Source organism: Cnephaeus nilssonii (assembly GCF_951640355.1).
Source record: "Cnephaeus nilssonii genome assembly, chromosome: 3".
Classification (NCBI taxonomy): Eukaryota; Metazoa; Chordata; class Mammalia; order Chiroptera; family Vespertilionidae; genus Cnephaeus; species Cnephaeus nilssonii.
Window position 1 is genome coordinate 1,244,576 of NC_137074.1, and position 14,623 is coordinate 1,259,198.

A 14,623-nucleotide genomic window follows, 5' to 3' on the forward strand; every position below is an offset into this window, starting at 1 on the left:
ACCAGCCCCTGCGGATAGCGAGGGCTCCCCGGAACCAGCCCCCGTGGATAGCGAGAGCTCCCCCCAGCCAGCCCCTGCGGATAACGAGGGCTCCCCGGAACCAGCCCCTGCGGATAACGAGGGCTCCCCCCAACCAGCCCCTGCGGATAACGAGGGCTCCCCCCAACCAGCCCCTGCGGATAGCGAGGGCTCCCCCCAACCAGCCCCCGCGGATCCCGAGGGCCAGCTGCAGTGCTGTGCTCTCCCCAGAGGAGGAACAGGTCGTGGCTGCATCACTGAAGCTAAGACCCGGCTTGTTGCTTTGGATCCGGTGACGAGGTTAGGACGTGGTGCGCCGGGTGCTGGAGAGGCGTGTTCTCTCTGCAGCTGTCAGCGAAGCGTGGAGGGAGGTGCGGCACAGAGAGCCGTGAGCGGCGGGGCTGCGGGGAGTCCTGCTGTAGCTGCTGCTTCCTCTGGTGTAAATGCTCCTCACGGCGAACGGGAAGCTACCAACCAACAACCGGCACAGCGCCCCGACAACGCGCCCCCGGCCCTCAGCGCCCCCACAACGCGCCCCCGGCCCTCAGCGCCCCCACAACGCGCCCCCGGCCCTCAGCGCCCCCACAACGTGCCTCCGGCCCTCAGCGCCGCGCACCGGCAGCGCGGCGGAGCGGGTGGCGAGACCTCTCCTGCCTGAACTTCTGACGAGAAAACTGAGCTGTCAGCCACGAACCTGTGAGCTTCACACATCGTCACGTGGACCGGTTTTCAATAGATGTTTCGCCCAAGGAGCCCCTAACCGTCAGGTCACAGAAATGTCCGACGCAGAAGCGCTTCCGATGTTTTACGCTGAGGGTACGAGCCACGCACACACCGCCCAGCTCCTCGGGGGGCGTCGGGGCGCAGCATCACCGCCCTGTACTTGGCTCGTTCTTCGGTGGAATGAGGGTGCCGGGGACACAAGCACGGCGACACCCGACAGCCCGCCTGGTCACCGAGGTGGCCACCGAGCGACCGACGGGCCAGGCGTCCAGTGTGGAGACGGGTCACGACCGGGCAGGACGAGACTCCATCACGCTGCTCAGAACAGCAGGCAATTTAAACGTATAGATGGTTTATTTCTGGAATTTTCCATTCAATACTTTCGGACCCAGGTTAACCGAAACCCTGGGAAGGGAAACGGTGGACAAGAGGGGCTGCAGCTGCGTCAGAAGCATCATCCAATCCCCCGGGCCTGGGCCACACCCCCCCCCCCCCCCCCCCGGGCCTGGGCCTGGGCCACACCTGCCCCCCCCCCCCCGGGCCTGGGCCTGGGCCACACCCCCCCCGGGCCTGGGCCGGGCCACACCCCCCCCCCCCCCCCCCGGGAGGACAGGCTCCAGGGGTGCAATAATCACCTGCCCCCAGGCCACACCCTGCCCCCCCCCCCCCGGGAGGACAGGCTCCAGGGGTGCAATCACCTGCCCCCAGGCCACACACCCCCCCCCCCCCGGGAGGACAGGCTTCCGGGGTGCAGAGACCTGCCAAGGCCACACCCTCCCCCCCCCCCCCCCCCCCCCCTCCCGGGAGGACAGGCTCCAGGGGTGCAGAGACCTGCCAAGGCCACGTGGGGCATCAGGCCGGGAGCGGGGCTCCTGCCCGAGAACCAGGCTGAGGGCGCTTCTCCCGTGGCTCCCTCTCCCAAGTCACACGGCCCGCCCCCCTCCCCTCCCCCCGCAAGGAGGCCCCGTGCTGCCCGCCTGGTGCCTGCTGGTGCGTGCCCACGGACGGCAGAGCAATGCCCACGCGGCACCTGAGCGTGGAAACTTATGAAGTTTGTGGAGGAGGCAGAACCCACTCGTGGACAAGAGCGTGGACGTCTTCACACGCACTTACAACCGAGGCCACGCACTGGCTGCTCGGCCTCCCAGCCTCTCCCCGGGGCGCAGGGAGCACCTCCCGTCTCGCTCCAGCGGGTCCTGGGGACGCGGACTCACGGGCAGGGGGTGCCGGGCCTGGTGGCCGGGGACAGTCCCCACACGCAGTCACGAGGAACGGAGACAAGGCGTCACCCTCAAGTGGCCGTGGTCACACGTGAACACCCGAGGAAGGGAGCGTGCCTCTCGGGACGGCGAGGAAGGGACTGCGGGAGCGGCGGCCCCGCCCGGGAAGCTGGCCAGTCTTGCTGTGAGACGCTCTCCCTCGTCAAACGCACTTCCGAGCAGGTGCCACCAGCGCCCGAGACATGTGGGGAGGGCAGAGGGCCCGCTCACTTCACACCGAGGCCACGGACCACGTCAGCAGGAAGCAGGAACGGGGAGTGGCCGGCCCGTTCCACTTGGGACTTTTGTGACAGCTTGAAGTGGTCTCAGAAACAATCAGGGAGCTTCTGGGCAGGTGAGGTGAGTTCCCACACCCGAACCCCCAAACAGAGGGTGACCTTCAGCCCCGAGCAGGCCAAGCACACGCCACGTGCAGGGAGTGGAGGGATGGCCCCAGGGTCCGAGCTCACACACCACAATCCAGTTCCGTCACAATCCCTCCGAAGCGCTGCTTTAGTCTCTATTCTCTTCCTGCCTGACAGCCACGCGTGCTCCCTGTAAGTCTCACATCCCGGAAAAGGGGACACGAACCCCCCGACCCGGCCTCGGAGACACCACTTCCCTCTGGGAAGCAGCCGGCGGGCCGGGGCCGGGGCAGGGGCAGGGGCAGGGGCAGGGGCAGGGGCACAGGGTTCCGTATGAGCACGTGCTGCTCGGCTCACGGCAGGTTTCCAGTCCTGCCGGCCCCTCGGAGCTCGGGCGGGTTTCAGAGAGGACTCGGTGCGCGGCGGCCGGAAAGCCACGCCACACTCAGTGTTCCTCACGGCGCCGACGGGCAAAGGCCGTTAAATACAAAGTGAAGATGGACTTGATGCAAAGGAGAAAACAGTTCGGAAATCTTGGCGGTTTCTCATCAGAACAAAAGCTCCCAGGTTCTATTTCCAGCAAGCATCACAAGATGGCAACAGTCATCTCTTCACGTCGGACAGAGCCGTAACGCAAGCCACAGGCACTCTCCGGTGCCCGTGCGAGGACACGCAGGAGCCCGGCCCGCGAGGACCGCTCCGTCCAGGAAGTGGCAGCAGGAACGGCCGCCTCGGCCTGGAGCCGCGGGGCACTAGGGACACAGCTCGGACTTGGAACTGGCGAAGGACAACTTCGTCTCCACGGCCCGCAGCTTCGTCTGCAAGATTTCCAAAACGTCCTCCATCTATCGCAGAGAGAGGAGAGTTAAAAACCACACACGATGCCGTTACAATCAGACACGGCTCAGTGACTGAAACATACGTCAGTAATGCAACTGCTGAAGGTTTGCATTACACGGATAGTCCATGTGTATTTAATGAAATTATTTAAACTAAATGTTATTTAAATAACACATAAGCCTACTAACAGTTCTCAACCTCTGACAGCTCTTTAAAGAGGTTTCTTTTGTTTAAAATATGCTCTTATTTTTAGAGAAAAGGAGAGGGAGAGAAACATCAATCGGCTGCCTCCTGCACGCCCCCCACTGGGGATGGAGCCTGCAACCTGGGCCTGTGTCCTGACCGGGAATCAAACCGTGACCTCCTGGTTCAGAGGTCAATGATCAACCCGAGCCACACGGGCGGCTCGGCAGCTCTTAGCCTCCGGCCCCGAGATGTTCACGTGCAGAAGTGGCTGCTCTGCCACGAGCACCGGCGCCCTGGAAGCGTCTGGCTCAGAGCACGCTGCTACAGCTGGTCGCCCGGAACCTCCGCTGCTCGGGCTTCGGCAAGAGTCGGCTTCCTTCTTATCCTTTTGATTGAGCTTTGGCTTAACCTGTCCCCAGAACGCAGCCTCCTGGCGCCTGGAACAGAGGCCGCGCTGAGGGGGGCTCCTGCGACCGGCGTCCCGGAGAGCGAGCACTCACCTGCTTCAGCGAGTTCTCTATCTCAGCTCTGCTCTCAAGACCGAACGCCTTGTCTTCCGACACGATCTGCTTCTCCGAGGACCCTAAGACGTAACTGCACACGCGGCGTTAGTGAGCCAACCATGTTAAAATTCCACATATGTTACCCTACATGTCAGTCCCAAGTAAACACACAGCTATTTTGGTTACCAGCCCCCATGCCGAAAGCTGTCCTACACACCACCACGTTTTCCTCCACGCAGTGTGGCCCAGACATTCCTAAACATCCCCAGCATTGCAGTCCTTCGCCATGGGAACCTCTGGGCGGCAGAACGTGAACACTGAGTTCAAAACCCTGTCGCCCAGTCTCTGTGTGACCCCGGGAGCGCGTGCCCTCACGCTGCCTTGTAGTGAATAGTAACCTGTGGAGTCAAGCCAGAGACCCAAACCTGGCACCTCCCACAGACCCCGCCCCCGCCCCCCCCACTGCCCCCTGCGGCCCCTCGGCTCCAAGGCCCTGGGCCAGAGAGGCTGAGAGCAGGCCTGGCCGGCAGCGGGAGCAGCAGCAGCGCTGGGAACCCCACAAGCTCTCAGCAGTGAGGGGGGAGGCTAGGAGCTCCCAGAACACGGGCTCGGAGGCATTTAGGCAGTAAAGTCTGTTACCACCTGCAGGAACCTCCCTGTCACTCCTCTAATTGAATCAGAGCGGCCTGGTCTTGGAAGCCCTGCTGATAAAACGTCTAAAAATAGCACGGAGGGCGGGGGGGGGGGGGGGGGGGGGGGGGGCTGCAGGAGGCATTAACCCGCTGCCGGGAGGGAGAAAGGTGAGTGCCCTGGGGAATGCATAGAGCGGTAAGTGCCCGACAGAGGGCGCCCACTTCTGGAACAAACCGGGTTCCTCGGCCTTAAAGTCCCGCCCAGAGCAGCGTCCGCGCTGGGATCCGTGCAGAGGCCGCCCCTCACGTCCCTCCACACGACGCTTCCCTTCCTAGACCCTGCCCAGCCCACGGCCTGAGCCCCCTCCTTCCCAGCCGTCCCCTCCCTCCCTCCCTCCCTCCCTCCCTCCCTCCCTCCCTCGGCACAGATCCACGTCAGACCCTCACGGGACCGAGGGAGCCCGACTCAGAGCGCCGGCCGTCCCCGTCCCCCCCCCCTCCCCCTCCGCCGTCCCCGTTCCCGTCCCCATCCCCCCCCTCCCCTCCGCCGCCCCCCCCCCGCCGTCCCCGTTCCCGTCCCCCGCCCCCCCCCCCGCCGTCCCCGGCTTCGCTGCCAGAAACGGTGACTGGGACACACGCTCCACAGGTGGAGGCTCTGGTGCTCGCCGCCGCCTGCTCACGAGCCGCTGAGCCCTCGCCAGGCAGTGGCCATGCACCCACCTCTCCGTGGCGCCCACGCCGAGGCAGAACAGGTCCCTCTTGTAGTCCAGGTGGCCGGGCGTGCACCGGTAGACGTGGCCGAGGGGCAGCGCGCAGCCCGCGCAGCGCAGGGTCTCCAGGACGCTGCGGGAGAGACGCTTAGACCAGGCGGCTCCGCCCCAGAAGCCCCGCTCACACCCGGACACGGAGACACTGAGGCTGCGGAGTGACCCCGCCTAGGCCACACCCACAGCGGAGCCCCCGGGAGGTGTTGGATGAGGACACTCATCCCCAGGCTCCTGGCAACAAGGCCACACGCCCCTCAGCCTAGAACCAGCCAGGCAGATAGACCTCAGCCAGATGGACTAACGTTTTCCAAAACTGATTTTAGAGAGAGAACAAGGGAGAGGGAGGGAGAGAGAGAAGCAGCACACCCTGAGCAGGCGTCAAAGCTACAAGCTGGGCACATGCCCTGACCAGGACTAGAACCAGCTGAGCCACGCCCACGGCTCATCGCACGTGTTGTCGCTGTGGCTATCCTCAGGTCCTGTCTGCTCACAGCAAACGGCACATCAGGCAGAACATAGGCTCTGAGTCCATCAATGACCAACAGTAGCCCTGGCAGCACAGCTGGAGCACAGGAGGCAAATGGAGGGAACAGCACCATGGCCAGCGGGGGGGGGGGGGGGGGGGGGGCGGGGGCAGAGGAGGGCGGCTCTGCAGGGAGAGGAAGGGGTGCGTGCACCGACCTGGCTCTGTGACCAAGGGGACCTGTGGCCTCAGCCAAGCCCCAACCGCCCCAGGCCTGCCTCCCTCCCCGGCCTGCCTTCCTGCCTTCCTGCCTTCCTCCCCGGCCTGCCTTCCTGCCTTCCTGCCTTCCTCCCCGGCCTGCCTCCCTCCCAGGCCTGCCTTCCTCCGAATACAGGAGGAGAGAGAACCCCAGGCTGGCTTCCACGTCTAACCACCTGCGAGCAGAGCACATGTTTTCGTTGCAGCCATATGCTACCTGCACTGGGAATCTCCTTCTCCTGCAATAATCTTTAGTCGAAGGGTACTGGATTTGGCTACAACAGTCTAGCGTTACTAAAAATGAAGACCAGTGTTTTAAAACACACTGAAAATACACACGACGTGAGCGTGTTTAACGGCCTGTGTGCCTAACGTTCTCTCACACCAGCAGGACAGGCTCCGGGAACACTGACTCAGGCAGGGCCGCCCTGCGGTTTGCTGAGGGTGCCACTCACAGCGGGGGGGGGGGGGGGGCCGAGACGCAGGTCCCTTCCGCGGGAGGAGGCCCCGTGCTGTCATTCTGGCCCCACGTACCCTTGTCTATTTCCTGCCACAGGCCGGTGTGCGTGTATGTGTGCGTGTGTGCGTGTGTGTCCCTGGGACAGTGGCACTTTCTGTGGGTGCCCTGACGTGGAAAGGTGGGTGGCGCTGCTGAGGCGCCCGTGGCTCTGAGATCTCAGGATACAGGTCTTCTTCTCTGTGTTGATTTTCTATTTCCTCAGCACCCGCCCCACAACCCGGAAAGGGAGCGTCCGTGTGCCTCAGAAACAACTCTCCCCGCAAAGCGAAGGAGCTCGCCATCACCCAGAACCAATGCAGTCACTACGACTAACACCGGCCCCTGGGGGAGGGCCCAGGCCATCTCACTGGTGATAATCAGGGATTCCTACACTAACACCGACCCCTGGGGGAGGGCCCAGGCCATCTCACTGGTGATAATCAGGGATTCCTACTTGAAAAGCAAACGCTTTCTCTAACACCCACATTCACGTGGAACAGCCTTACTCACCAACCATTCTCGTTCTCCCGTTTGGACAGTACCTGCTCCGCATCCACAGAAACATTGCTGGACACACCTCAAAGAAAGAACAGTGACTCGTTCATGTGGTTTGTTGTAACAGATACAGACACTTAGGAAACTTCTAACTCAACTTTTATTTTAGAGCTCAGAGGACCAGAAAAAATGAGAGCTCAAGTCCCTCTGTCTCTCCCTCTCCCTCTCTCTCTCTCTCTCTCTCTCTCTCTCTCTCTCTCTCTCACACACACACACACACACACACACACACACACACGGGTGGGTGGTTTAAAACAGTGTCCTGGGTTTTTGGAAGAGGATGGCAGAATAAGGGTTATTTCCTTCCCTCTCCAGAAAACCACTCAAATGAACAAAATGAATCAAGTCAGAGGGAAAACTCAATTGACAGTAAAACATGGAACAATGAGAACCTCAATGCAAAGACCACCGAGAACCTGCCAGACACGGTGAAACTGGGATCAAAACCAGGGGAGATGATGACGCCAATGCGTCCACCCCCAGGCTGTTCCCCTGCACGTCACCGCGTGTCCTCAGGGCGCCGGCCACAATCTCTGAGGCCGTGACTGTGCAGGGGTCCCAGCGGACCCGAGGAGAAGCAACACTCCAGCGGACCCAGGTCCAGGCACTGAAGCCGGGGGTGGGGGTGGGGGTGGGAGGTGAAGAGGGGATATCGACCTACAAGAGCCAAAACAGTCCTGGTTTCACCTCCTCCTAGTCTACATTCCACCTCCATCCATCCAGTTGCTCAAACCAGAACTGGGGTGTCATCCTCGATTCTTTGTCCTCATCCTGCTCCCCCACATCCACGATGCTGACAAGTCCTGTCAATCGCACCTCACAGCTCTCCCTGCAGCCCCCAACCTCCTCTCCTCCTCCTGGACCACTGCGCCCCTGACCCACCCCACTCCCACGCTCAGGCCTCCCGCCATCGCTTCCTCCACATTAAAATCTAGGTCACGCCGCGCCGGCTTACACGCCTCACTGACGGGAGAGATCCTGATTCCGAACAACAGCCCACGGCTGGACTGCCAGCCCCTTCCTGCCTCCTCAAGTCTGATCTTTACTCCACTCCTCGGCCACACCGGCCCCGGGGCCTGTCCTCGCGGCCCCAGGCCCGCAACAGCAGCGAGCACGACCCCGACTTGCCCGCGGCCAGGCTGCCGTCGCGCACAGAGACGACAGAGACACTTCAAGCAGCCAACCCGGAGGTTCCTCAGGAGGGGGAGCAAGTGGTGCCCTGTGACCAAACCCACACTCAGGAGCGAGACCCGGTTCACACGCCTGCTGTGTGAGTGAGTCCCGGACTGGAGAAACGAGTTCACATAAACACTACATTAAAGCTCAACGATGCCCTGGCCCCAGCTCAGCTGGTCAGAGCATCGTCAGACACCACACGGCTGTGGGTTCCACCCACAGTCAGGGCACCTGGAAGAGAATCAACCGATGAGCGCATCAATAAGCAAAGAACAAGTCCATGTTCTCCCTCCCTCCCTCCAATCAGTATTTTTTTTAAAAGCTAAATGATCATGCTACAGCTACAGAACAGTATGTACACGCTACAAATCTTGAAAAAGTAAAAATAATTCAACTTGCTCACACTGGGGCAGGAGGGAATGAAAGTTAACCCAAGAGTTTATCTTTCATGGGGGGGGGGGGGGAGTTACATCAATTTGTAAAATCCCCATTTTACAGCGGAGAAAACTGAGGCAGCGAGGCTAAGTAACTTGCCCAAAGAGACACAGCGAGTAAGCAGGCCAGGATTCAAACCCCAACAGTCGAGGGGCCATTGCCACGCTGTACTGCTGTCAGCAAGGATACAGCATCTGCTGAAATCATGAAGTATATCTGTGTACACCAATATGGAAGAATATTCAGAACATGTGTGTGGATCAAAAAACCACATGCTTAACATATACGTTAATATAACCTCCGGTGTGTTTTTAACAGTTTGCATGTTTTAATATGCTGATGCTGCAGGGGCTACCGGGGAAGTCTAGATGAGAACAAACTCGGGGGCTACATCAGTGTCGGGGTCAGGAGTAAGTCGAGCTCTCCTCTCACCCTCTGCACCAGGGGTCCTCAAACTTTTTTTTTTTTTAAAAATATATTTTATTGATTTTTTACAGAGAGGAAGGGAGAGGGATAGAGAGCTAGAAACATCGATGAGAGAGAAACATCGATCAGCTGCCTCCTGCACACCCCCCACGGGGGATGTGCCCGCAACCAAGATACATGCCCTTGACCGGAATCGAACCTGGGACCCTTCAGTCCGCAGGCCGACGCTCTATCCACTGAGCCAAACCAGTTTTGGCTCAAACTTTTTAAACAGGGGCCAGTTCACTGTCCCTCAGACCGTTGGAGGGCCGGACTATAGTTTAAAAAAACAACTATGAACAAATTCCTATGCACACTGCACATATCTTATTTTGAAGTAAAACAACAAAACGGCAAAAACACCCGCCTGTGGCCCGCGGGCCGTAGTGTGAAGACGCCTGGTCTGCACTATGTGATTTCAACCATCAAAGGGTTGATCCCGATAAATGACCATGGGAAACGCCTGTTCTTAGGCTTATGTCTAACAACTAAAAGGGACGCAGCAATTACTGTTCCTTTTAAAAAATATATTTTTACTGATTTCAGAGAGGAAGAGAGAAACAGAAACATCAGCGATGAGAAAGCATCCTGGATCGGCCTCGTGCACGCCCCCCACTGGGGATCCAGCCCGCAGCCTGGGCCTGTGCCCTGACCTCCTGGTTCCTAGGTCGATGCTCAGCCCCTGAGCCACGGGCCGGACTAACAATCACTGTTAATGACCTGCCGCGTCCTCACGGGCAACCGCGGGCATCAAAAAGCTCCGGTGACTATGGGCCCTGGAGTCCTCCTCCTTCCCAGTATTTTACTCCAGAAAGGAAACTTCAACTTGAAGCCCACAAGCCCCAGAATAGCCATTTTTACACCAATTCAGCAAAAATATACGCGAACCACTCCCCTAAATAAATACTACGAAAGCAACCAGACCGGGAACGCCTTCTAACTGTCCAGTGCTCCCGGGATTCCCGGGGCTTTCATTGCGAGTTCGCTTACAAACAACAAACCCTGGCGGCGTTGTGTGCTGTCCGCTGTGGTCCGACGCCGGAGGCCGCGCCCGCGGATGCAGCCGGGAGGTCAGCTGGCACTGACCCCCCCCCCCCCCCAGGAAGCGGGCAGCGGCAGCGGAAGGGCTCCCTGTCCCAGAGAGACCCGCCGGCCAGACTCTGTACCAAGGAACGGCGCGCAGGTTCCCGTGGGGAGTGATTCAGAGCGGCTACACCGAAGTGCTGAGAACCTCGTTGTTTTGTTTGTTTTTGTTTTTAACGAAGCTCACAACGATGCTGACTCAACCGCGACCGATGCACGGACGACGGGCCGGGAGGCCACAGGAAGGGACTGTCCCTCGTGAGCGCACGGGGCGGGGCAGCGCCCCCTCCTAGGCGCCCTGCTCTTACCGGCCCTGGCGGCCCCGGAGCACCCGCCGCCCGCGCGCACCCCCGCCGCCCGCCGGGGAGGGCCCGCCACTGACTGCGCAGCAGGATGCAGCTGGCCTCCGGCCCGGCCACCCAGCTCAGCGAGTCGCCCAGCGGCCGCCGGCAGCCGGCGCACAGGAACACGAGCGGCCGGTCCTCGTCCCGCGCGGCCGCCGCCTCCCCGCTCCGCGTCCGCTCCGCCCCCGCCGCGGGCCCGCTCAGGGAGCCCCACGTGCTCGTCCACTTCTCCAGCAGCTCGTGGCCGGGCGAGCCTTCCGACAGCCGCTGGCTTAAGAGCGAGGGCTCGGTCCACGTGCCCTGGTCGCCGCACGCGCAGCCGGTGGAGGTGCATCCTCGGCAACGTCCCTGCGCGGGGACTCCCGCCATCTCTACGAACCGGACGGCCGCGGAGCACCACGGGAAACGAGGTCGCCTGTGCGCATGCGCGGGGCGGGGCCAGACGGCCGACGTCCAGCCGGGGCCGCGGCGTCAGGGGCGGGGCCTGGCGGAGGCGGGACGGCGAGCAGCCCGCTAGTGCGCATGCTCGCTGCCGGTTCTGCCAGGCGGGTGGGCGCTGCGCGTGCGTGAGGTTCCCGCCGCTGGGCGCGGAGGCTGCGGGCGGTGCGGCGGCCACGCCTCCCCCGCTGGGCGGTGTCAGAGAGTTCCGCGCCCGGACTGTCAGCAGCTCCTCCCCGGGGCCGCCCCCGTGGGTCTAAGGCGAGTCCGCTGCCCCGGAGGCGGGTTACGGCGCGAGCTGCCAGGCCGCCGTCCCAGGTGCGGTCCCGCGGGCGGAGAAGGCACAGGAACCGGGAGAAGAAATGGAAGACCCCTTTGCCGGGAGAACGCCCGTCCAGCGGAGCACACGGGGTTAATGGCTGATTGCACCGACAGGACTGGAACCGCACGCGCTGCCGCACACCCGCCGCGCAGGGCGGTGATGGAGGGTCGCCCGGAGTCTGTCCCCTGGAGCGTTGGCGGCTCAGAGCCTGGCGGGAGGGGGTGGGGGGTGGGAGATGGGGGTGGGAGGCTGAGGGGGGAGGGGGCAAAATGTGCGGGAAGAGCACGTGGGTGTCTGTGTGTGTGAAACGGGGGCTGATGCTCCTGGGGTTCCCGGGGCTTCCATTGCGTTCGCTTCACAAACAACAACACCTGGTGGCTCTGTGTGCCGCCAGCTGTGGTCGGAACAGCTGAGGCCGCGCAGGCGCCCGGAGGCACCCGGGAGAGGTCAGGCTGCCGAGCTGCTGCGGGGGAGCCTCTCGGGCCTCCAGGGTAGCGGCAGGCCAGCCTGGGCCCGGGCTCGGGGATCCGGCTGAAACCCGCTGTCCGACATCCGGAGGGGTCCCGGATTGCGAGGGGGCGCAGGCCCAGCCGAGGGACCCCAATGGTGCACGAATCCGTGCACTGGGCCTCTAGTATATGTATAATATACATATACATATACATATTATATATACACACACACACACATATATATAATATATACATTATATACACTGAGTGGCCAGATGATTATGCGCTCAGAGATCATAATAATCTGGGCACTGGGTGCATGTTTGGGTCAGGTGGCCTAGTCAGAACTCTCTCATTCCCCATTCAGAAATCAAGAGATTGGGAATCGGGGTGATTCCCAGCCGTTCCACTGAAGTGCACCACAAATAGAAAAGAGGCCTCTGAGCTGTTTTCACCCTTCAGCTGCCACAATTTTGTTTTGTTTGTATCTCATGTTCTCATCCATCTGAGATTCCCATTTCATTTTGTTAAAGTAACATTGTTTTTCTTACAGGATGCATGGGTGATAAATGTCTGAAAATAAATAATGGTAAGATGAACATTCTTATACATAGAGCTTTCTGCCTAGTCTGATTATTTCATGATAAATTAACAGAAATTCCCAAGTCAAAGCTTTGTGCACATTTCTTAAAAGTCCAATAATCCATATTGCTAGATGCCTTGCATAATGTTCTTACCGTGAATACATTAATAAGCTTTAAGAATTACCAAGAAATCTTCTCTACCTATACCTTTCCCACACACCATGGGGTATTTTGAAGCAAATCCAAGACATCATACCATTTCATATATATCACAAAGATGTTTAAAAAATACAATCACAATACAGGTATACCTCAGAGATAGTGAGAGTTTGGTTATAGACCACCACAATAAAGTGAATATCACAATAAAGCAAGTGACATGAAGTTTTTGTTTCCCATTGAATATACACTGAGTGGCCAGATGATGATCTCTGAACGCATAATAACCCGGTCAGTGTGTGTGTGTGTGTGTGTGTGTGTGTGTGTGTGTGTATCCTACCTAATAAAAGAGAAAATGCAAATTAACCATCACTCTGCTATGCCCACAGCCAATCAGAGTGAGTATGCAAATTAACCCAACAAAGATGGAGGTTGATTTGCATATGCAGGCGCAGAGCCGTGTGAAGCCTGCTATGAGGGGAAGGGGGGCGGCGGAGGGAGCTACTGGAGTGGTGCTCCAGACAGCGGCGGGGGAGTAAAGCCAGGGGCCTATTGCACGAATATCATGCACCGGGTCTCTAGTGTGTGTGTGTGTATATATATATATATATATATATATATATATATATATATGTATATATGTATATATATGTATGTAAATTAGAGGCCCGGTGCATGAATTCGTGCATGGGTGGGGTCTGGCCAGCCTGGCCAGGGGGAGGGGACATAGACGGTTGGCTGGCGTGCCTGCTGGTCGAACTCCTGGTTAAGGGGACAATTTGCATATTAGCCTTTTATTATATAGGAAGAAAGGATATACACTGAGTGGCCAGATTATTATGCGTGCAGAGATCATCATAATCTGGCCACTCAGTGTATATATACAGTAGGTCCTCGGGTTACGTCGGAGATCCGTTCCTACAGTGAGACGTAACGTGATTTTTGCCGGAAGTTGGAACCCACCTGCATAAGTACCTACGTCACTCACATGGAGCACAGACAGCAGTGATGAAGTGGAACAGTAAAAAAAAAATTAAAAGAAAGATAACAATTCCTGACCTTTACTTGTGGTAAATAAATAATAAAAAACATAAAGCACATATGTATGTACATACCTCAAAATGACGGAATTTTTTTATAAATAAATGGGAGATGGCAACGTAACCACAAAACGACGTATGTCGAGTCCGACGTAACCCCAGGACAGTCTGTATACGTATATATGTTTCAGAGAGGAAGGAAGAGACAGAGAAACATCAATGATGAGAATCACTGATCGGCTGCCACCTGCACGCCCCCTACTGGGGGGTTGAGCCTGCAACCCGGGCCTGTGCCCTGACCAGGAATTGAACTGTGACCTGGTTCATAGGTCAATGCTCAACCACTGAGCCACGCTGGCTGAGCAACAGGGATATGTTTTTCTTCTGAAAGTTACAGAGAAGGAGAAGGGCATGTGGTTTTCGGGAAAACCAGAACACGTTTGAGCTGGGAGAGGGTCACCGAGATGCTGGGTCCACGAGACCCTGTGGGGTGCAGACATCACGGCCGTTAGCGGCAGGGATGAGTGGACACCTGGGCTGTTGCAGGCCCAGCACCCGTCCCCGCGTCTTGGGAAAAGGGCCCCCCAACCCCTACCCCACACACCACCAGTGGCTGTGGTGGGCCTCCCATCTCGAAGGTCTGCACCACCCGCCCCACCCAGAGGCCTCACCTCTAGGTTCCAGGAACAGGGGTCGGAGCGTCCCTGGAGCGCTCTATGCCGTAGCTGGAGGGAGGGTCCTGGCTCACCCCCCTCTGGGTGAGGGAGTCCTGACCCCAGGGCTGCCCTGGGCCATGTCCCCGACGGGGCAGCCTGGCCTCACACGGCCCCTCAGAGAGAAGCCAGGCACCATTTCCACAGCCCGCCCCCCCCCCCCCGCTGTGACGCCCTCGGCATTGCCCCGGCACCCAGTGGGCATCGGGGTTCCGTCACTCCACGGTCCCGCTGGACATGCAGTTCACCGACATTCACAGAACAGAATAGAATGACTGACAACGAGGAGATGTGAAAAGTGGGGACAGTGAGTCCCACGCGCAGTCAGGAAGCAGGGAGCCCCA

General features: G+C 59.2%; 1 protein-coding gene across 2 annotated transcripts; it reads right to left on the reverse strand.

Annotated features, from left to right (window-relative positions):
* Positions 1-1,401: 1,401 nt before the first annotated feature.
* MIS18A (MIS18 kinetochore protein A) lies at positions 1,402-11,441 on the reverse strand. 2 transcript variants are annotated; one of them, XR_013813329.1, is made up of 6 exons: positions 10,610-11,441; positions 7,024-7,090; positions 5,247-5,369; positions 3,892-3,985; positions 1,573-3,210; positions 1,402-1,439 (listed from the first exon to the last, which is right to left on the reverse strand). XR_013813329.1 is itself a non-coding variant. In XM_079766907.1 (5 exons), exons 1-5 carry the CDS (start codon positions 10,938-10,940, stop codon positions 3,118-3,120), a joined length of 708 nt encoding a protein of 235 aa, XP_079623033.1. In that variant the 5' UTR covers positions 10,941-11,441; the 3' UTR covers positions 1,571-3,117. The 2 variants fall into 2 exon arrangements, 1 of the variants encoding a protein (XP_079623033.1); XM_079766907.1 differs by lacking the exon at positions 1,402-1,439 and having other exon boundaries at positions 1,571-3,210.
* Between the last annotated feature and the right edge of the window lie 3,182 nt (positions 11,442-14,623).

What these genes read in the sequence shown, in the direction of transcription:
- MIS18A (XM_079766907.1), bottom strand. Translation starts at nt 10,940, where the DNA reads ATGGCGGGAGTCCCCGCGCAGGGACGTTGCCGAGGATGCACCTCCACC. An exon ending in CAGCTGCATCCTGCTGCGCA is followed by an intron (nt 7,091 to 10,609) that starts GTCAGTGGCGGG and finishes TCTTTCTTTGAG; the next exon opens with GTGTGTCCAGCAATGTTTCT. An exon ending in CGGGAGAACGAGAATGGTTG is followed by an intron (nt 5,370 to 7,023) that starts GTGAGTAAGGCT and finishes TCTCTCCCGCAG; the next exon opens with CGTCCTGGAGACCCTGCGCT.